This window comes from Erithacus rubecula (genome assembly GCF_903797595.1).
Source record: "Erithacus rubecula genome assembly, chromosome: 2".
Classification (NCBI taxonomy): domain Eukaryota; kingdom Metazoa; phylum Chordata; class Aves; order Passeriformes; family Muscicapidae; genus Erithacus; species Erithacus rubecula.
Window position 1 is genome coordinate 104,084,308 of NC_136685.1, and position 21,222 is coordinate 104,105,529.

Here is a 21,222-nt window from a genome sequence, read left to right on the forward strand (position 1 = left end):
GTTCCAACAGGAACTGAATCTGGAGTGTCTGGCAGAGTATTCTATGAGAATTCAGCCTTCAGCCTAGATAGCCATAGTAGCATATTAATTTTCTCTGCTTCATTCATTTTCATGTTTCAAAACAAAAAGAAATTACCAAGGACCCATCTGAAAGTGAGGTGGGAAATAACCGTTCATCCAACAGAGCCATGGCAAAGTGAAAGCCCAGCCAGGGGATGGACTGTTGTCACTTGTCCTGTGATTTTAATGTTCAGCAGTGCTGATATAAGCTGGTTAACCCCCAGAACAACAAATCTAAATCTTTTTTTAATTAAAAAAAAGAGGCTAACAAGTAGTAGGAAATATCAGGGGCCAGATGGTGAGAGGAGCATATCAGTCAGGGCTACCAGTGATTTGTGCTGCTGTCATCAGAATAAACATGCCTTGTAGGGGTTGCTGTCTCCTAGTCAGAACAACAGGCTTTGTTTCCAGATTTTTTTTCCTTCCCTTTCTCTTTCTAAGTCTGTTGCCTCCCACTCACTGCCCAGACATGCACTAGTGCTCTTATTTACTTAAGGTGCAACTTTCCCACACTTGATTTGCATAGTCTTGAAACAATGCTGTCCTTCTGGTGCTTTCAGATAACTTCTGCTTGCCAAGTTAGACCACTATCTTTAAAGTGAACACAGAAACAAGATTTTATTTTCTTTTAAGTTTTGATGAGTCATATAGCCTGTATGCTACAAATGCAACAGGGTTTAAAAATAACATCCGAGCAGAAACTGCTCTGCGTTCTGGTACAACAGACAACTTGCAAACATTCTTAAAATATCCTTTTCCCTTTTCACTGCCACTCACTTTCTTTAATGCAGGCCAGCCAACTAAACCATTTTTACTCATGAATCACTATACAAGGAAACTTAACTTTAGAATTCTCATGAGAAACTGCACCATACATATTATTAAACACGAGTTATTACTGGGAATCTTTTTCTAGAATTGATATCCCACTTTTTGTTTCCCTAAATGCCCATAGCCTTATCCAATTTTGTTATGTTTTGAAGCTGGTGTTTGAAGTAGTACCTTTGGCTCTAAAGCTCATCAATTTGTTTTTTCCTGTGTGGTGTGGGATTATTTAATTATTTAATTAATCTGCTTTCTTTACACTTTTTCTAAAGAAAATAAAACCTACTGCCACTTTGATTTGACAGGAGTAAAATCCTCTATTTGGATTTTGCACGTGAGGTCCCCTAGTTTGGTTGTATGCAAGCTCACAGGCAAGCTGCTTTGAATGCAATACAAATTAAAAGGGTCTTGTCCTAAATTTTCATCATTGTGCATTCTCATTATATGCTCTATACAGAAGGATTTTCCAAGAGCTACTTGAGGGAGGTTATTTTGCCTTATCTGGATTTTTTTTTTCACGTTCTTTGCACTGACTGGCTTTTTTTAAACACACAAACTAATAAGAATTTCCCATTGACTTTGAAAAAGCTGCTATTGTGATAGCTATTAAAGAAAGTAAGTTAATTAGGATGCAGTTTGTCACCTGAGATTTTTAGAAGGGAAGTTGGACTTACCACTGGCTGTGTGTGCTTATCCATTGGATAGATCCTTCTGGCTTTTTCCCATGAGAAGAAATTGCCAGCAGAAGAATGGTGGGGGGTTTTACAAATAGAAAGCTTAGCTGACTTCTGTAGAGCTGAGGTTTGTTTTCATAATTTAGTGACAGCTTAGTGTATAATTGCTGCTGATCAATTACTCTCAGGGCCTGTTAATGAAATACAGTACCTCAAAAAGACCTTGCTTTTCATTTTCAACTTGTTTTGCTTGTTTCTATTTATAGATCCACTTTAATTTGAAGGATCCTTGGTCTTTCTTTCTAGTGAGAACTAAATGAAAGCCAAAATAAGCTTTCCCTTAAGGGGGCTTTACTTTAAAAGAACATCTTCCTTTCAAGTAGAGAATTCAGGTAGCTCATTGATGGTGACAATAAAAAAGTCAAATAGTAATAAATTCTTGAGACATTAGTGTTTCTCAGAATTGGATATGATTTAGTTATTCCCTGAAAAGAGGTCATTAGTATAAATCAAACTCAGAAACACACCAACAGCTGATCTTTGAACATGTGTAAAATCCTGCCCTGCTGCTTTCTTCTTCCTCTTACTGTGGCCCAGTCCATACAGGCTCTGTGTGTCTCTCTATTCAGAATAAGGGTGGTTTCTGATGGAGCAGGGAACTCCTCATGTTTTGCTGCTGCCTTGCCAAGGGCTCAGAGTTGGTGGTTATGGTTTTGTTTGTCTTCCTGCAAATCCAGCATGGCTGAAATGGCTGGAACCTTGTATTCATGAGGATCTCTGGATAGCTATTGTTTCCACTGACTTTTTCTTCCCCCCTCAATTTATAAAGCACCCTGTCAAAGTCCAGAGATTGATTTGTAGTGCACACCCACCCTCTCTGCCACATTTATGAGGCTCCAAAAGAGTATTATTGTGCTGAATGGCCTCATGCTGGTTTTCTCAGAACAATTATTCTTTTGTCAGGAGGCCGGCTACAGAGACCTTGGCAAAACTACCAAAATGTTTGTTTACAAGAAACCATCAAACAATCCTTGAATAGCTTCTCCCCTTCCCTCATCCTGCCCTTCTCCCCCACTTCCCCAGCTTTTTTTCAAGCTTGGGAGTTGCGCACTCATATTTACACACAGCAATTATAATGGATTTGGGGTTGTTTCCCTGTTCTTAATTTTTTTCCTTTTTTTTTCTCCTCTTTAACTGAAGGTGTCAATATGGATGGCAAGGCCAGTACTGTGATAAGTGCATTCCACACCCAGGATGTGTCCATGGCACTTGCATTGAACCATGGCAGTGCCTCTGTGAAACCAACTGGGGTGGTCAGCTCTGTGACAAAGGTATGCTAATCCCAGGGGGCCGTGTTACACTTGAATGTGAGTGCTGGCAGACTTTGCACTGAGGGGCTCAGCACTCCTGAAACGTGCTGGGAGTGTGCTGGCCCTCAGCTGCTCATCCCCACTGCTGTTCTGGCATCTGTCCTCTGCCTCTCCCGCTCCTGTCCCACTCCTGTGTGGGGATGCATTCTGTAAAGGCTCTGGGATAACAACAATGCACATGATGATGTTCTTGTAATGTTCCAGCCTGGCTTAAATGCTCCTCCCCTCTTGCAGATCTGAACTACTGTGGAACTCACCCACCCTGCTTGAATGGTGGTACCTGCAGCAACACTGGCCCTGACAAATACCAATGTTCCTGCCCTGAGGGCTACTCAGGACAGAATTGTGAAATTGGTAAGTGCTGGATGGAGCTGCCGAGCTGCCATCTGACAGTTAATTCTTGCCAGCTTTTGGTGGTTTTGGATGCACTTTATGAGATGGAGGACAGCTCAATTTGCACTGTATGCAGTCAGGGCTGGGTACAAAGATCCAGCCTTTCCTATTCGTGCTTTATCAAGAACGTTTGGTGTCTCTGAACATGAGCCTTCTGCTCACTGGGGAGGTCCCTCTGAGCCATCCTGTCTGGCTGTGGCTCCAGCAGGTACCAGTCAGTGTGCTGATGAGGTTAGCATGGGAGGAGACTTTCTGCGAGCCAGGGAATTCCTGGCTCTTGCAGGAGCACAGTGCAGCAATGATGGTGTGCCCAGAGCAGAAGCATGAGGAGGAGCAGGGGTGGCTTGTGGTGGCCCTGCTGTAGGCTCTGCCATGGTGTCCCTCTGTCCCCGTGCAGCGGAGCACGCCTGCCTCTCCGACCCTTGTCACAACGGGGGAAGCTGCCTCGAGACATCCACGGGATTTGAATGTGTGTGCGCACCCGGCTGGGCTGGACCAACCTGCACTGACAGTGAGTCCTTTTCAGTGTTCATTAAAAGTGTGCCAGTCTTCTGGTTTTCATCAGTCTTTCTAATCCCACATAAACTTACAGGGCAGGCTACTTAACCTTTCCCAGCCTGAGCATTGCTTCCTGGCAGCCATTTACACCCCTGTGCACTCTCTTCCCCTTTGCTTGTACCAAGGTTTCTATCAACTACCAGGGGAAACAATAACCAAAATCATCTTGAAAGAAGCAGAATGCTGAATTATTGTAGTGTCCTGGCATGTTATGAAAAATGTTGTTTTAAGGGACTTTCTGGATCCAAATAGAACTTCCACTTGCAAAATGGCCATGGGGTAAACCTCTCCCCCAGTGCTTTGAACCCCCTTTTCACATTACTCCTCTCTCTAAAGGAGCCTTTTGCTGAAACCAAAGATAACCTAGAAATTCCTAGTAGAAGTCCTGTTGTTCTTCTGTTCCTCAGGGAAAACCCAAGTAGCAGCAACCATTTAACAGACTTGTTAGTTACTGCTATTGCCAGTCTGGTGGTGGAGCTAAGCCTCTCCTTATTCTGCATTGCAGATATTGATGATTGCACTCCAAATCCCTGTGGTCATGGAGGAACTTGCCAAGATCTAGTTGATGGATTTAAGTGTATTTGCCCACCTCAGTGGACTGGCAAAACATGCCAGCTAGGTAAGAACTGCTTTCTCTTCATCCAGTGTTGTTTCAGAGCTGGCAAAGATAAATGTAAAAGGGATCACAGTCCTGCATTAGTCACAGTCATGTTTCTGAAGCCTGTGGATGTATTTTGGCACATTGAAGACGTTCAGTGTCTGTTTGCAGGACTGGGGTCTAGGACATGTCCAAGAGTAGTGTGGCTTCCATCACCTTGCTTCTGCATGCTGGCATTTGAAGTAAATAGTTAACCAGAGACATCCTTCAAACCAGAACTGCCCTGAAATGGGGAGGGTGTGTGTTGTGCCTCCCAGTCCTGCCCCCACGTGTTTCTCCCTTTACCCTGTGAGAAAGTTGCTGTATCTCCTCAACCATGTCAACTCCTCCAGACCCAGGAGTTCATAGCTGGGTTCCAAAATGGGGATGAGCTCACGGAGAATGAGCTGGCTGCATTCTTTACACAGCACACTCATCCCAGTGCCCAGGCTGCAGCATTCCTCCTCCAGAACACTCAGCTGAAATGCGTGTGTGGGGGCAAGTTGCTCTTAATGAGTGGCTGGGTAATTGTGAAATAATTAGCGTAGCCTGTATGTTCTAATTGCAAAGAAACTGAAAAGAGGCTGATGATGATTGACTTTTGTTCATCCGAGTCACGCTAATCCTGCTGCACACTGCAAGTTCCTCTTAGCTCTGGAGGAACTGCTGCTTATTGCTGGGGCGTGGGCTTCTCCTTTCCCCCCTGAATGTTCTCCTTGGTTTTCCAGATGCCAATGAATGTGAGGGCAAGCCCTGTGTCAATGCCAACTCCTGCAGGAACCTGATTGGCAGCTACTACTGTGACTGCATTACTGGCTGGTCTGGCCACAACTGTGATATTAGTAAGTGTCCATACCCTCGGGTTTATTGAAGGCCAGTTCTTTGGGGATATGTGCATGTGCCACTGAGTTCTAAGCTCGATTTAAACACTGGGCAGAGCCCCAGCAGTTGATGTTTTTAGAAAGGGAGTAGTTGGTGCAGAATGAAAATACACAGTTTTATCAAAGTCATTAGCCTGTACCATAGCTATATTCTGATAAAGGGACTAAAACAATGATGTGAAGTTTTACTGCCTCTCCTAGAAGAATCGTGAAAGGTTTCCCACCCATTATAATAACCTTATCTCAAGGAAGGCATGCAGGAAACTTGACAAAAGGTTTATCTAGCTGCAGTTTTAGAGAGACCTGAACCCTATATCTAGTGTAAATATATTTTTGCCTTCTAACCGTGCTAATTTTATTGCAGATATTAACGACTGTCGTGGACAATGTCAGAATGGAGGATCCTGTCGGGTAAGCCTTCTTGTTTTACCTTGGTTTCCCCAAGACTTGAAACAGTAACTAAAACATTAGAGTCTAAGCACAAATAGTTTGAAAAATAGCAAAAAGCTGGTACAAATGGTCATTTCATTAAGTTGGGGAAGGGCCTATGTCATGCTACAGCATGTTGAGATATGTCTGTAGAACAGTAAGGGCAAAAAAATATAACTTCAATAAATGACTCATTTTCAATGCCACTGTCACCAGTGAATGGGCTGGTGGTTGTGCAAACTACCTATTGGAAATGTAGGCACTTCCTTTCAACCTGTAGATTAATGTATCCTGCCTGGAAATTAAGAATGTAAGCTGGGACTGGGTCTGTGTGTGTTTGTTCTATCCTCTCTAAATATTTTGGACATAATAATAAGGTGGTTTTTTTTTTTTCAACTTCTAAATTTTTTTTTTTTTCTTAGTAAGAATATATCAAGGGAGGAGCAACGTTAACTCTAAAACATTTTTTTGTTCTTTCCCAGGACTTGGTTAATGGTTATCGGTGTATCTGTTCACCTGGCTATGCAGGAGATCACTGTGAGAAAGACATCAATGAATGTGCAAGTAACCCTTGCATGAATGGGGGTCATTGCCAGGATGAAATCAATGGATTCCAATGTCTGTGTCCTGCTGGTTTCTCAGGAAACCTCTGTCAGGTAAGAAGGCTGGGTGAAAGGCAGGCCCTCAGCCAGTGCCGTTTGTTCCAACACTCTGGATCTGAGCATGGAATGCCTTGCATCCAGTGAAGCATAGTATAAAGTTGTACTTGATATCGGTGTCAGTCTGCCAAGAAACTGCTTGATTAATATATATTGGGGGGGAAAGAAACCAACAAACCCCTGACAGGCTGTGGAGGGTTCTCTTTGTTAAGCAGACTGCAGGGTTTGCACGTCAGGCTTTGTGGGGCTCTAACTGTTAACTTTGGCACTTCAATATCGAGAGTTGTCTGCCGAAATAGTGGCGAGTGGGACTAAACTCTGTGTGCTATGAATGATTCTTTGAGGCAGCAGATAAAAAGGTCAGATTCCACAATGTCAGCCTGTCATCTTGTGGGAAAGCCATGATAAACCTCTTTCACTCAGCTTTCCCTCACTCCCTTCCCCCTCTCTTCCTATCTCCCTTCCCTCTGTGTGCACTACTTACAGCTGGACATAGATTATTGTGAGCCAAATCCGTGCCAGAACGGCGCTCAGTGCTTCAATCTTGCCATGGACTATTTCTGTAACTGCCCTGAGGATTACGAAGGGAAGAACTGCTCCCACCTGAAGGATCACTGCCGCACCACTCCCTGTGAAGGTTTGTGTTCCTTGCAATGTCTGCAAATGGATCCCTAATGCAGCTCCAGCAGGGGAGTCACTGGAGTAGCTCTGGTATAGAGGCTGAATTTTGCTCTCTGCCTTAGGCTTCTCTCTGTGTGAAAAGAAGAGTGATACTTATTCAGCTGTTAAAAGACAGCATTATGTCAATGTGGACAGAAAGCACAGGTAGCAAATAGACTGATGTATTTATTGCATAGATGTGTTCCAGCAATCATCAGAGAAGATGCTGTGATTACATTATGCACAGTTGGTGGAGTCCAACATTATTTTCTTTATTTATTGACTCCAAACATATTTGCAACCATGTAATTATGGTTTCACTCAGTGATTTTAAAGGTCTTTCCAACCTAAATGATTCAATGGCACAAGTGGCTTCTAAACATCCATGGCTGGAAGTGAAAATGTGCTCTTAAGGAATCAGGTTGCAGGGGTAATTCTTATGCTGGTCTCTGCTGTTTTTCTGCAGTAATTGACAGCTGCACTGTGGCAGTGGCTTCCAACAGCACACCCGAAGGGGTTCGCTACATCTCTTCCAATGTTTGTGGTCCTCATGGGAAGTGCAAGAGCCAAGCAGGTGGAAAATTCACCTGTGAATGCAACAAAGGATTCACTGGCACCTACTGTCATGAGAGTAAGAGCAAAAAAAGAGAATGTATTTTACTGTACTGTAAAAAGGTTCCATCCTTCCCTCCCAGACCCCTTTAAGGTTTCTTTATTGTAACTCAGTGAACCTTGGAACTGCTGTAAGTCTTCATATCCCTCTTGGGTGAGGCAGAGTGGAATTTGCTAGTCCTTGGGGAAAGTTCACAGCAATGAACCCTCTGGCCTTGAATTGCATGTTTTTAAAAACCTTATGCATACAAGGTCTGAGGGAGTTAATAGTGGGGTTTAACGTGGATCTTACAGAGTCCTGATTTTTTGGTTGTTTTTAGTAGGGACAGGTTCATCACCTTGTGCAGGTTTTTACCCATGTTTCACCCTTCCCTTCCAAAGGGTTTTAGAAATTAGAAATAGCATCAAACAGTCTGCAATAAGATAATGACTCCTAGTAGCTAGTACTTCTAGTTTGACTTTTTTTCCCCTCTTTTATTAATCCTCTTCTTTCTTTCCAACTGCTGCAGATATCAATGACTGTGAAAGCAACCCCTGTAAAAATGGTGGCACTTGCATCGATGGCATCAACTCCTACAAATGTATTTGTAGCGATGGATGGGAAGGAACATATTGTGAAACGAGTAAGTTATCCATCCTGCAGCACACAGAAAGATCTCTTGGGAAAACATGGGGAAGGAGTGGCTGGTACTGTCTTTAACAGTGACCTATGTCAATAAACTCTGCTTCAAAGGCCATGGAGGATAGGTCCTCCCACCAAGTCCCAACCTTTTGTATTGGAACTAAGCCAAACTTACAGAGTTGGACTGGGATCAGAACCTGCCTTTCTCACTGTTGAGTTTCCTGCTCTATCCTCTGGATAACTTCCAGGAAGAAACCCTTTGCATTAATAGATGGCACTTTATGGCCTGTCTGTATATCATATTTGATTTTGTCAGTCTAAGGAACAGAAGAGGAGTTGAGTGCTCTGCTCCCTTCCCCTAACAGGGTAGTTTATGTAATAGGCCTTTTCACTGCTTTTTTACTGAAACAAGATTATAAACAAAATGAAAACAAACTGGAGAAATGTGGTGAAACAGTCTTCATCTATGTGGCGGTGCTTAAAGCTTTCAAATACTGACTTAAGCATTTAATCCACAATTGAAACACAGGCCACAATTAGGGATGGGTTATGCTCCTTTCAAGCATTGTGTTTGTCAGTTCTGTAAACACCACTGAGCCTGTTTTCTCTCCTTAACATATCCAGATATTAATGACTGCAGTAAAAACCCTTGCCACAATGGAGGAACTTGCCGAGACTTGGTCAACGACTTCTTCTGTGAATGTAAAAATGGGTGGAAAGGAAAAACTTGCCACTCCCGTAAGTTCAGCTTTTCCAAAACATAACAGACATGCTCTGATAGGCTGCTTGAACTTGTTGGCCTAAGAGAGCACCAGCATTAAGGACAGTTTGGGTTTTCCACAGGTGACAGCCAGTGCGATGAGGCGACGTGCAACAACGGGGGGACGTGCTATGACGAGGGGGACACTTTCAAGTGCATGTGTCCTGCGGGATGGGAAGGAGCCACTTGTAACATAGGTAAATAGCCTGTATAATCGCCAGGAAGCAGATGCAGGGCTGCAGCTCTGACCTCAGCTGTTCCTCTTGGCTCAGACTTTTCGGCTTTCTAACAACTGAGCGGCAAATGTTGTTTGTGTTACAGCGAGGAACAGCAGCTGCCTGCCAAACCCCTGTCACAACGGTGGTACCTGTGTGGTCAGTGGGGACTCCTTCACTTGTGTCTGCAAGGAGGGCTGGGAAGGGCCCACGTGTACCCAGAGTAAGTCAGCTCTGCTTGAACTCTTCCAGAGTGTTGCATGATGAGAACATGAGCTCATCCTGTCACCCTTGGAGTCGAGATTGAAACCAGAAAGGAAGGCTTGTTTGATGTAGGCTTTAGCATCACCTGAATCTTTGTTTTTAATGACTTTATGTGATAGAGCCTTGACCTGGGCATGAGAAAGTTGCAAATGAGCTAAGTGGAGACAGATGTTGTCTTGTTTTCTCCTGCATTCTTTTTCTAGGAGCAGCTCTGTCTGCTTCCACTTTTTCCCCCTTTAGATTCTTTACAAGGATCTCTTCCTCTGTACATGTGTTCCACAATGTAGTTAACAAATTTTGTGGTACAAGGCTGGAATCAATTTAGTAAAGAATTTCAGCATATTTTTGTAAAAGTTGAGCTAAGTATAACTTGGGCATTAGGGGAAGTTTGATCATTCTTTACTGCCTGTACAGCTCTTTTAGCCAAAGTACGCATGTTTAATGCTGTCTGTCTTTGCTTTGCAGACACAAATGACTGCAGTCCTCATCCTTGGTAAGTTTGCTATGCTTATCCTTTGCTTTTATTGTTGTTGTGTTAGAATTCAGAGTTCCTTTTATCGGTAGCAGTTTTTAATGTCAGTGCTAATGCCTTTTCTACACAGTTACAACAGTGGCACTTGTGTGGATGGAGAGAACTGGTACCGCTGTGAGTGTGCTCCAGGCTTCGCCGGGCCCGACTGCAGGATCAGTGAGTGTTTCCATGGCTCTCTGCCTCGGCTTTTGTCTCACTTCAATCTTGTTGCAAGACAATCATCTTAATTGAGTGAAGTGGTAGATCAGATGAGTGATAGATGTCTTGTGTCATCTCTGTCCGTACCTGGATCCGTAGCAGGTTTGGAGAAGGCAGGAATCACACTGAAAATGAAAGAGATTTAAAGTCATTCAGCTGGAGCTGAGAGCTCTTGGTTCAGTCAAGTGGGCAAAATGCCCTTTGGGACAGTGTTCCCTTGTGTTTGTGTGGCCCAGACTTCTGCCTGAGATCAAAGTGTGCCAGCCAAAAACCTTGTCAATTAATAATCCACCTCCAAGCCCTGAGGTGATGTATGCACTTCCCTGTAATTTAATAATAATTACAGGTAGGAGGACACTTTTTTAATGACAGCCATGGAATAGAAGTCTCACGGCAGCAATAGAGCTGGAAAGGGTGTAACATTGACATCAGTTGAAGAATCTAGTGGGGGACAAAACTGGAGCACATCAGAGGAGAGGAAGTGTGTCTGTGCAGGAAGGAATGTGTCCTTGCCCTGGAAAGCTCAAGTAGCCACAGGGGTCAGGTTTTGATCTTTGTCAGTGCCACACAGCAGAAACGTCAAAGGACTTTTCTGAGGTTGTACTGGTGCTGCAAGCAGGAATCCATGTCCCAGTAGACACTAGAAAATGAACATAAAGCTCCAGTAGGTAATTCTATCCTATGTTTGCTTTTTTCCTGTCAAAACAAAAGGACACCATGGAGTAACTATTCTGTTTCCTCTCCTTCCCATCACAGATATCAACGAGTGCCAGTCCTCGCCCTGTGCCTTTGGAGCCACATGTGTAGATGAAATTAACGGGTACCGGTGCATTTGCCCCCCCGGTCGCAGTGGTCCAGGGTGCCAAGAAGGTATTCCAGATACCAGAGCTGATCCTAGCTCTTGTAGTAGGATCTGTATGTGTGCAGGAACTGCACACTGATGGGTTTGTGGTTGTAGGGGATTCATTTTGGGGCGTAGTATCTGTTGTTTTTTAAAGCATGTATCTTCATTGAGGAAGCAATTTAGTGGGAAGTTTAGATGAACTTAAAAAAGGCATTTGTTTCCTAATTTGATCTTACAATTCTGTTCAATCTCTCTCCAGTTACAGGAAGGCCTTGCATTACCAGTGTTCGAGTAATGCCGGATGGGACTAAGTGGGATGACGACTGCAATACCTGTCAGTGTCTGAATGGAAAAGTCACCTGTTCTAAGGTACAGCTGTGCTGTGCTTTGGTTTACACTACCTTCTGTCCTCTGACCAGTGGATTCTCACCAGTACTCATCCTCTCCTAGGTCTGGTGTGGCCCTCGGCCTTGTGTCCTGCATGGCAAAGGCCCCAGTGAGTGCCCTGCTGGCCACGCTTGTGTCCCTGTGCGGGATGACCACTGCTTCACCCACCCATGTGCTGCCGTGGGGGAATGCTGGCCCTCCAACCAGCAGCCTGTGAGGACCAAATGCAACTCAGATTCCTACTACCAGGACAACTGTGCCAACATCACCTTCACCTTCAACAAAGAGATGATGGCCCCAGTAAGTAACAGCAGCTCGCTGGGCTGTGGCACACATAGATTCATTCTCAGAGTGTGTAATGATGTTTTCCATTGGGAAAAGGGCAGCAAAAGCTGACACTGCCTCATTATCAAAGAAAACAAAAAGCAGAGAAGGATTCATATAGCCTTGCAGCCTAAATGCTTTTGTGACTCGAGAAGAAGAAAAGCTAGGTTGGAGGGAATTCCACCTCCTTTTCCCTTCAGAACTCTAACTTCAGGGCAACAAAAAAAATAATCCCAAACCTCCTATCTGTGTGTTCGTGTGCATATGCATTTAAGAAAGCCAACATCTTTCTTTGTATCCTCCAGGGCCTTACCACAGAGCATGTTTGCAGTGAATTGAGGAATCTGAATATTCTGAAGAATGTTTCTGTTGAATATTCCATCTATATTACCTGTGAGCCTTCCCACTTGGCAAATAATGAAATCCATGTTGCCATTGTAAGTATTCCTGGAATATTTTTAAATGTCTTAGTAGTTAATTGCTTGGATATGTGTGCAGCATGTGGATTTCATAAAAATCTTAATTCCTGGCTTTGTCAGCACTTCTTGCGGTTTAGTTTCCATCCCGATTCCCTTTAAGAACAGGAAAGGAATTCTGGTTACATGTGTGTACCTGAAAGCTGCCATCTGGGGGCAAATGTAGTAGGGGGAAGTAAAACATTTGTCTGTTACACTCTTGCTTTTGGGGGGTTTTTGGTCTTTTTAAGGATGAGAACAAGAATTTTGAGTCGTTAGTTTCTGCCCAGAGCAAGCCATTTTGCTTTGTTTCTCTTTAGTTATATATTAAAAGTCTCAAGAGGTTTCACTGCCTGTGAAGGTTTATAAATAGCAGGTTCCCCCGTGCATCTGATGTGGTGCTTGGTGCTAATTGTGTGCCTCCTCCCCCTGCAGTCTGCAGAGGACATTGGGGAAGATGAAAACCCCATCAAAGACATCACAGATAAGATCATCGACCTCGTCAGTAAGCGCGACGGGAACAACACCCTCATCGCTGCTGTCGCCGAAGTCAGGGTGCAGCGGCGGCCGACCAAGAACAAAACAGGTGAGCTGCTGCTTGGCCCCAGCTCCTGTACCTCACCCTGACTGCAGCACCCCTTCCCAGGTGTGCAGCACCTCCTCCTCTCACTTGGGAGACTTTTAGCAAGTCCCTGGTCATCAGGAACAATGGGGAGGCTTTGCACCCAAGGTCTTTTCATTTCTAAAACCCTAAAAAAGCTTTGCAAAAGTTTGCTAAACCAGTGGCCTAACCTGGCAATAGGGCTGCTACTCTTCCATACTCCTCTCGTGGAGAAATAAGGGAAGTACCAAAGCATAAGAACTGAGATTTGTTTTCTCTGAGGCATCCCAAAGTGTCCCCTGTGGTTTGCAGCAGGACTCACTCTCTCCTGCCTCTTGCAGATTTCCTGGTGCCCTTGCTGAGCTCGGTCCTCACCGTAGCCTGGATCTGTTGCCTGGTCACCGTGTTTTACTGGTGCATCCGAAAGCGCCGGAAGCAGAGCAGCCACACCCACACGGCCTCTGACGACAACACCACCAACAACGTACGGGAGCAGCTGAACCAGATCAAAAACCCCATTGAGAAACACGGAGCAAATACTGTCCCCATTAAAGACTACGAGAACAAAAACTCTAAAATCGCCAAAATAAGGACACACAACTCCGAGGTGGAGGAGGACGACATGGACAAGCACCAGCAGAAGGCCCGATTTGCCAAGCAGCCAGCCTACACTTTGGTAGACAGAGATGAAAAGCCCCCCAACAGCACCCCTACAAAACACCCAAACTGGACAAATAAACAGGACAACAGAGACTTGGAAAGTGCACAAAGCCTAAATCGGATGGAGTACATCGTATAGCAGACGGTGGGGTGCTGCCATGCAGGGCCTTTGAGTATCGTTATAAAGGCACTCAAGAGCTTGTAGTTCTTAAACTGTTGTGTAATATTTGAGTCTAAGGCTATTATTTACTTAGAATCCCTGTGTTAATTTAAGTTTGGACAAGCTGGCTTACACTGGCAATGATAGTTGCTGTGGTTGGCTGGAATACCAAGTGCTGCATTTCACATCTATGCAAAACTAGTCAAAAGTGCCCTCATGTAAATTCAGCTGCAGCTGATCCATCACGGAAACGTTCCATAAGGTATTACATAGCCTTATTACTCTTCCTTAGTGTTCATTTTTTTTTTTTTTTTTCCTGCCAGATGTTCCGATTTATACAGTTTCTTTAGAATAATACATTTTATTTATATTTATTGAATTTGAGTTTTTTGTATATTGGTTTTATGGTGACGTACAACTAGTTCTGTATTTGAAAGTGCCTTTGCAGCTCAGAACCACAGCAACTATCAAAAATAAGTTTATTATTTATTTTTTTATTGTATTTTTGTTGGGGGCGGGTGGGGGGAACTTGTCAGCAGTTGCTGGTAAATGAAGAATTTAAAGAGGAAAATGTGTCAAAAATAGAAGTTTGTATAGATATGTAAATAATTCTTTTTTTATTAATCACTGTGTATATTTGATTTATTAACTTAATAATCAAGAGCCTTAAAATATCATTCCTTTTTATTTATATGTATGTGTTTAGAGTTGAAGGTTTTTGATAGCATTGTAAGCTCGTGGCTTCTCTATTTTGAATTTATTTTCTTGTTACATGTTGCCTATATGCCAAAACTAAGGTGTTCTAAAATAGTTTATTTTTAATAGGATGGGCTTTCATGCCTTGATGCTGGTTTTTGTACAATGTCAAATGTTTGAAACACCTTCCATAGTATCACTTTAAGACTATTTGTAAGTACTGACTGAGGCAGTTTAGAGAATTAGACTAGAAAATTTTTTTTGCTGCTTTAGACTTGAAAACCGAGTGACAGGCAGATAATCTGCTAAGAAGCAGTTTAAGGGAACAAAACTGAGCTATTACTTTATGTAGATGAAATGTGAGTGGTTGCATGTAATTAAAAATATCAAATTAGCGTGTGAAGTTGGAAACACAGCAATCTTATTTTGTAAATTCTAATTATTTTTTTTTCTCACCATGAATATGTAATACTGAACCACTTGTAGATTTGACTTTTTTTGTAATCTACTGCATTTAGGGAGTATTCTAATAAGCTAGTTGTTGAATACTTGAACAGTAGAATGTCCAGTAAGATCACTGTGTAGGTTTGCCATAGATTACACTGCCCGCCTTAACAAGTGAGGAAATCAAAGTGCTATTACGATGTTTAAGATCAAAAGGCTTATAAACATAGTCATCTCAGTGGTTAACCATTGAGATCATGAAGATACCTTGTATTGTGATATTAGTGTTATATGAAAATGCATCTTTGATGTGTTGTTCCTGGCAATAAATCTTGAAAAGTAATATTTATTAAATTTTTTGTATGAAAACATAAAAGAGCGTGGAGATTATTGAGCTTGGAGGCGCTCCCGGCCAGACAGTTGTGCAAAAGCAGGGGCAGGTGCTGCTGGAGGTTTCCAGGACCTGCCCCTGCCTTTGGTGGAGTCAGTTTTTTGTTAGATGATTACATGTTCCCCTCTGGCTCCGAATGGGGCTGAGGATGTTTGAAAGCAGCGTGTCCCTTGTTCTCACTGCCTCTTGGCCAATGTCCCTCGGTGTTCTGAGAGAGGGTGGTGTGGCTGCACTTGTGCAACGAGTTTACCCTGCACGGGCCAATGAGCTGCCCCCAGATAGGAACCAAATCTAAGTAGCTAGGCAAGATCCAAAGTGCTGACCTGGATGGGAAGAGATCCATAGATGATGCTGATTTTCTAATGGGCAAAAAGCGCTTTGTAAAGCATAAAATAAACTCTGAAAGTATTCAACACCACGGCTTTGAATGCTGAACTAATGCTGCCCCTCCCACCTTTGTGCAGGGGATGGCTGGCTCAGGGTCTGCTCTGGTTTTACCACGTTCTGATGAAGCTGCAAAATTGTTCTGCTAAGGGGCTACTGCAAAGCTGAAGGAACAATTAACTGTGTAACAAGTTCATTGAAAAATAGTTAAACCAACCTGCTGCAAGGTTAGGCCTTTGCATCTGTATTTGTTCGTAGTAAATAAACAGGTATTTTATATACAGATTGCTGTGGTATGAATACACTGAACGCTAACAAAACCTGAGAGTGAGAAATACTTTCTTCTGTACTTTTTTTACAGCTGTCAAAAAAAATTTATAAAATGTAATTAGTGTTATTTTTTATTTTCAACTTGCTTGAGATGATTTTCATCGTGGCTGCTCTACTTTGGCTGGGTGCTTTTACTTTTCACACTCACACACCACACAGGGCAAGTACTGGAGCCTGTTTAGGTTACTGCCTCCTGAAGGGGAAGTCAACAAGATTAGCTTCAGCTGACCACTTCAATAATTCCTCATCAAACAAATCCCATGAGTATTTATTTCCCTTTGTTCCCTGACATCTAAATCTGCAATAAAGCAAACATGTCATGTACAAAAAAGCTACTTAAAGATAATAGAATCTTCCACCTGCCTCCAAAGGGCAAAGCTGGACTCTTCCCTGACTGCTTTCCTGTACTTTTAATGTTGAATTAACCATCTTGCTGCTGTCTGCTGTTCACATGGGTCTCAAATTCAAGGATACAGAAACAAACCACCTCTTCCAAAGGGCTCAAACATACCTGAATTTGTAGCAATTTGTGACTTCTGTTAAACAAAAAATAAAAGAAAATAGGGCATTTGATATTTCTGGAAACATATAGTTGTCAGGCTTCTTGAAAACATACTGAGGCCATTTCTATTTACAGACTTCATCATTTAACCACATGTTTGTTACTGCAGAGCTCTGTCATACACACCCTGCTTTTCCACATTTCCCCATGGATTTTCCTCACTTTGTCACTCTCTCATGGTGTTAGAAAATTAGAATCATCCAGTTTGTACAGGGGGCAGTCAGAAAATTCTACACAATTGCCATAATGGTATTTTTAATTAATCTTCCATCTCAGTGGTAACTCCAAAACTTACTGGTGATTGTAACACAAGAACAGTCCCCCAAAGCCCAGATCCACCACCAGTCTGGGGCTGGTCTATGAAGTGGTTTCCATTACCACGAAAATAAATAGAAACGTGAAGTTTAAGGCTTCCCTTTTAGAATATCAAGGCACATTTATTTTTGTGGAAATCATACTTTGCCAGTTCACACTTTTAACTACCTGGGGAAGATACATTCTGTTTAGTCAGGAGAAGTTTCCCACTGCTAGTATAAATTTGTTCTTTGGATTCTTCTTCATCTAAGAACTGAAAAATGTGTACTTCCTGAGCTGCCATTTAAGCATATGAGAAATGAATGAAATTGAAGTTAAATGAAATATGAAATGAAATAAAGCATCTCCCCTTAGCACTCTGAGCTTTGCTCTACCTACAGCTAATTGAACCTGTTGAATCTGGGTTTGGTTCAGCCTGGGCTGAACACAGCCACATCAAAGCCCTGCACCTCCGCATGGAAAAGGCCCATCTTACATACAGGTACCTGGGAAAGGTGCTGATGGTGCAGGTTACATCAGCCTTCACACCAATATATTCATGTCACTGGGAATGCAGCCTTGGGAACAGCTCCCTCTGCACTGCTGACAGGAGCCAAGGGCAGCTGGGAGCACTGAAGCCCCTCAGGCCAGGGGAACCTGGAGCAGGCTGGGGCCCTGACATGAGACTGCATCTCCAGCCATGTCCTGGTGAGACCATTTTCCCTTGCCCAGACACATCTCCTGTTCTCACAGCAGCTGACACCTGCACAGCAAGAGTTAATGTTATGAATCAGCTCCCTGCCAAGCTAAAATGCACAAGGTTATGCTCCCTGCTGCTCCTTGAAGACTGCCTGTTTCTGCTCCTTATCTGCCAGCCCTCGGGCTGAATCCAGCCCTACCTCCCAGTTATCCCAAGTCCAAGGTGCTGCCCTGCCATCTGCGAGTCACAAGGCAGAACCTTTATGGTTTTTAGGAGTGCCTGCAAAGATGAGAAGTTCTGACAAGGGAAGTACCAAATTCAGCCTTTTCCTCCCCAAAAGATGGAAGTGATTGCATAACCTCCCCCTCCTCTTCTAAGGAAAGCAAGAATATTTGAGTATATTTAAGAATTTTTTTTGCTTCCTCTTTTTTCAGCATTGACAGCAACGGCCATCATGGTTACTGTTTGCCACTGCACACTGAGTTTGTTTGCAAAGCTCAATGATTTCTTCCAACAGAGGGAAAACCCAAGAATAAAGCTGTGCAGGGATTACTCTAGTTCCTGGGACAGAAGAGGAGGAGAGGGGTGCAGGCTCTGGATGGTTCAGCAGCTGCTTCCCTGGCACTGGGGCAGCAGCAGAGCCATGTGAGATCAGACGGCGTCAGACTGGAGTCCCAGCCCAGATCTGCCAGCAAGCGCCTTCTGTGATGTGCAAATTGTTTCAACCAGTTTCCCTACAGGGTGGAGAAATAAATCTCTATTCCTTTCATTCTAGCTCTATGAGATCATATTAATATTAAAAAGGGGCATGCCCAGTTCTAGAATTAGAACTCAAGATACTTTTCTTTAAAGATCTGATGCATAAATAAAGAAGATAATTATTATGCCAGGGAGTAGGGCAGTTATGGAGCTAGAGTACCAATTCCTACTGCTGTACTAAAAGATTTAACCTGGACAAAATGAGAGCAAATCACTGAAATTCTCCTTTACAAAAGGTGTGCTGCCAGCTCTCACAGGAGCAGATTCCCAGCTCTGGAATAATTGAAGTGGACAGTAAAGAAGGTAGGACAGTTGTGGCTAATTTCCTGTACAAATTCCAGGTTACAGCTGAAATGCCTTGTGACCCTCCATCACTTCCACAACTTTTAGGATTTCTCAGCATAAAGTAACACCAAACAAACAAAAAGTCCTTGTTTAAAAATGTCACCTCATTGCCACCATGGAAGGGACAAAGTCATGCACTACCAGGTTCGATTTCAATTATCTGGGGGAAACAGGTAGACAAAAAGACTTGTGTGAGTTGATGAAAGAATTTGCTGCTCCTTAACCAGTCAGCTTTAGCTTGGAAGCAGTGCTTCCCTCAGTGCTGTCCCAGCTGTCAGAATAAGCACTTCCAGCTCCCTCCAGGTTCAGCTGCCGAGTGCTTTGATATCCCTCTGATGAAAGGCTCCGTGCACAGCGGTTCCCTCAGCCCACATCTTCACCCGGGTTACTGGAAGCAAGCTAATGTTTATTAAAGGAGAAAAAAGCACCAAGTAAAGAAGTGAGGAGTGCCTTTTATTAAAGCTAATTTCTGAGGCCAACCCACACTTCCCACTGCTGGCAAAAAAGCTCAGAGTTAATGCCTCTGTTTGCTGCAGCCTGTTTGAATACAGAACCCTTCCCTGGGTACTGATTAAGCCAAGGAGATAACTACTCACAGCACTCAATCTGGGAGAGTCTCTATTTCCCATCTTTCTTATTCCAATTGCAAACAGAAAAGCATTTCTTCCATTTTTTTTTTTCTTTAAGAAGAAACAATTTTCCATCCAAAAGCCAATGAGATGATGTAAAATGCCAGTTAAAACTCATCCAATGCAATCCACATGCTGAGCAGTGAGAGGGAAGGAAGCTCACACTGACCAAAGAAATGCCTTCAGAAGCTACTTAACATCTCACTTGGTCAAAACCTTCTGTGGGAAGTCTGGGTGCTTACCTGGCAGGTAACACCTGAACCAGCACAAAGCTTAGTACCCACAAAATCTTGGGATATTTAAAACCTTCCTACTAACAACACTGGGCAAGGGAGATTTCACATGAGCTGCTTCCTCTTTATAAATGATTATGTAAAAGGCTGGTCTAGCTTTTGATACGTGTTTAACCATAAAAGCACACTGAACAAATATTTTTAACTGCTTTGATGTAAAGAATAATGGAAACTATCACCTGCACACATCAGAAAGTGTTTCACTAGGAAACAACTGTTTTAATATCAGCAAATAGCATAGACCAAATGAACCAGATGATTCATTCAAAACAATAACCCACCAAAGCTGGCTGGTTTAGGATAAAAACTGACCAAAGATATTGTCTCTGTGCTTCAATGGCAGTTTCAGAAGAGAACAGAGCCTTAAATATTCATTACTTTTACAGAGAGGCATGCTAATGCTGCTTAGAAGTAATTTGGTAATAGCCAAGACTTGCAAACTTGCTAATTTTGCTCCAGCTCAGTTTCCAGTTCCTTTTCTTCCTCCTAAAACTGATTTAGGAAATCAGGTTTGTGGCTCAAGAGCATGTCAGACCACACCTCTGCCAGTCCTCTGGGTGCAGGTGAATGGGTGATAAAGCAAAAAGCAAAATCTGGGAAGATGACCCTGGGCTTGAAACAAAGAAAGAAGAGAGACACAGCCACAGCCTGGGTATCCCAGCACCACCAGGTTTGTAAAAGAGAAGCTGGGATAAAAGTTCTGCTGCACAGACAAAAGAAAGCAGTTCTGAGCAGCAACACCATCTAAAATCCAGAAATTACTGTCAATTCAAAGCCTTTTCCCTAAACAGCTGCATTTCTGAGAGGATCCAAGACACAACTTCTGATAGTAACAAAGCTCAAAAATACACAGCTCCAAAGAGCCTAGAACTTTTCAAGACACTAAGAACAAAAGGAATGATGCCACTGAGGACCTGTGAGACAGCCCACCTGTCTTTGTCCTGACTCTCCAGCTCTAACACCCTCAATCACCTCACATCTCTCACTGTTGCATGACCTCTGCTTTGAAAGAGATGTTCCCAGGCATCAGAGAAGAGATAAAAACAGCATTTTAAGTAACATAACAAAATATCCTAAGGAAAAATCAAGTGTTCTTAGCTACACAGACAATAGTTTAGACTACCTAAGCCCCCTCTAAATAAATGTATGACCTTCATTTTAAAGGGTGCAGGCAGGCATGCAATTCAATTAAGATTAAACTAAATTATAAGGTTTATTCTACATATATATATATACACACATAATAACAGTATGGGATGATAAAAACTGTATGTGGTTGCCCTCTGGTTCCTGATACCTGAATTATGTATGCTAAGACTTTAATATAAACTATCAAATTATTCTAACTATTCTCATTTTTCTTATAAATGCTGAATTAAATATCCCTGTAACTCTTTCAAGTCCATCAAAAAAGGTGCTTTTTATTCCCTTCCTGGCCCAGTATCTCCAGTGCATAAAAAAGACAATAGTGAACATACCTCAGGCTCTTCTTTCTCCAAACCAGGTTCTTTGCAGCCTTGGTTTTGCTGGTACTGGGAAAGACCTTCCAGCAGAGCCTGGAGCTGGGTAAGGATTTGCAACCTGACTGCAAAGCACTAAGAAACTGAAAGAAAAA

The 21,222-nt window shown here is 42.9% G+C and overlaps 1 protein-coding gene and 1 long non-coding RNA gene across 2 annotated transcripts in view; one reads left to right on the forward strand and one right to left on the reverse strand.

Annotated features, from left to right (window-relative positions):
- Positions 1–15,978, forward strand: part of JAG1 (jagged canonical Notch ligand 1) — a 36,091-nt gene extending 20,113 nt beyond the window's left edge. The window contains exons 6-26 of the mRNA XM_079330512.1: positions 2,760–2,890; positions 3,164–3,283; positions 3,720–3,833; positions 4,386–4,499; positions 5,246–5,359; positions 5,763–5,809; positions 6,310–6,483; positions 6,973–7,123; positions 7,613–7,777; positions 8,268–8,381; positions 9,005–9,118; positions 9,224–9,337; positions 9,462–9,578; positions 10,085–10,112; positions 10,222–10,307; positions 11,106–11,219; positions 11,453–11,562; positions 11,644–11,880; positions 12,210–12,341; positions 12,795–12,945; positions 13,302–15,978. Coding sequence (XP_079186638.1) covers positions 2,760–2,890; positions 3,164–3,283; positions 3,720–3,833; positions 4,386–4,499; positions 5,246–5,359; positions 5,763–5,809; positions 6,310–6,483; positions 6,973–7,123; positions 7,613–7,777; positions 8,268–8,381; positions 9,005–9,118; positions 9,224–9,337; positions 9,462–9,578; positions 10,085–10,112; positions 10,222–10,307; positions 11,106–11,219; positions 11,453–11,562; positions 11,644–11,880; positions 12,210–12,341; positions 12,795–12,945; positions 13,302–13,759 — 2,905 coding nt within the window. The 3' untranslated portion in view covers positions 13,760–15,978. The remainder of the gene's footprint in view (positions 1–2,759; positions 2,891–3,163; positions 3,284–3,719; positions 3,834–4,385; positions 4,500–5,245; positions 5,360–5,762; positions 5,810–6,309; positions 6,484–6,972; positions 7,124–7,612; positions 7,778–8,267; positions 8,382–9,004; positions 9,119–9,223; positions 9,338–9,461; positions 9,579–10,084; positions 10,113–10,221; positions 10,308–11,105; positions 11,220–11,452; positions 11,563–11,643; positions 11,881–12,209; positions 12,342–12,794; positions 12,946–13,301) is intronic.
- Positions 7,698–13,414, reverse strand: LOC306814553. The gene is made up of 3 exons (XR_013777204.1): positions 13,283–13,414; positions 10,437–10,474; positions 7,698–7,733 (listed from the first exon to the last, which is right to left on the reverse strand). It is a non-coding gene; the product is annotated as an uncharacterized lncRNA (long non-coding RNA).
- Positions 15,979–21,222: the final 5,244 nt, after the last annotated feature.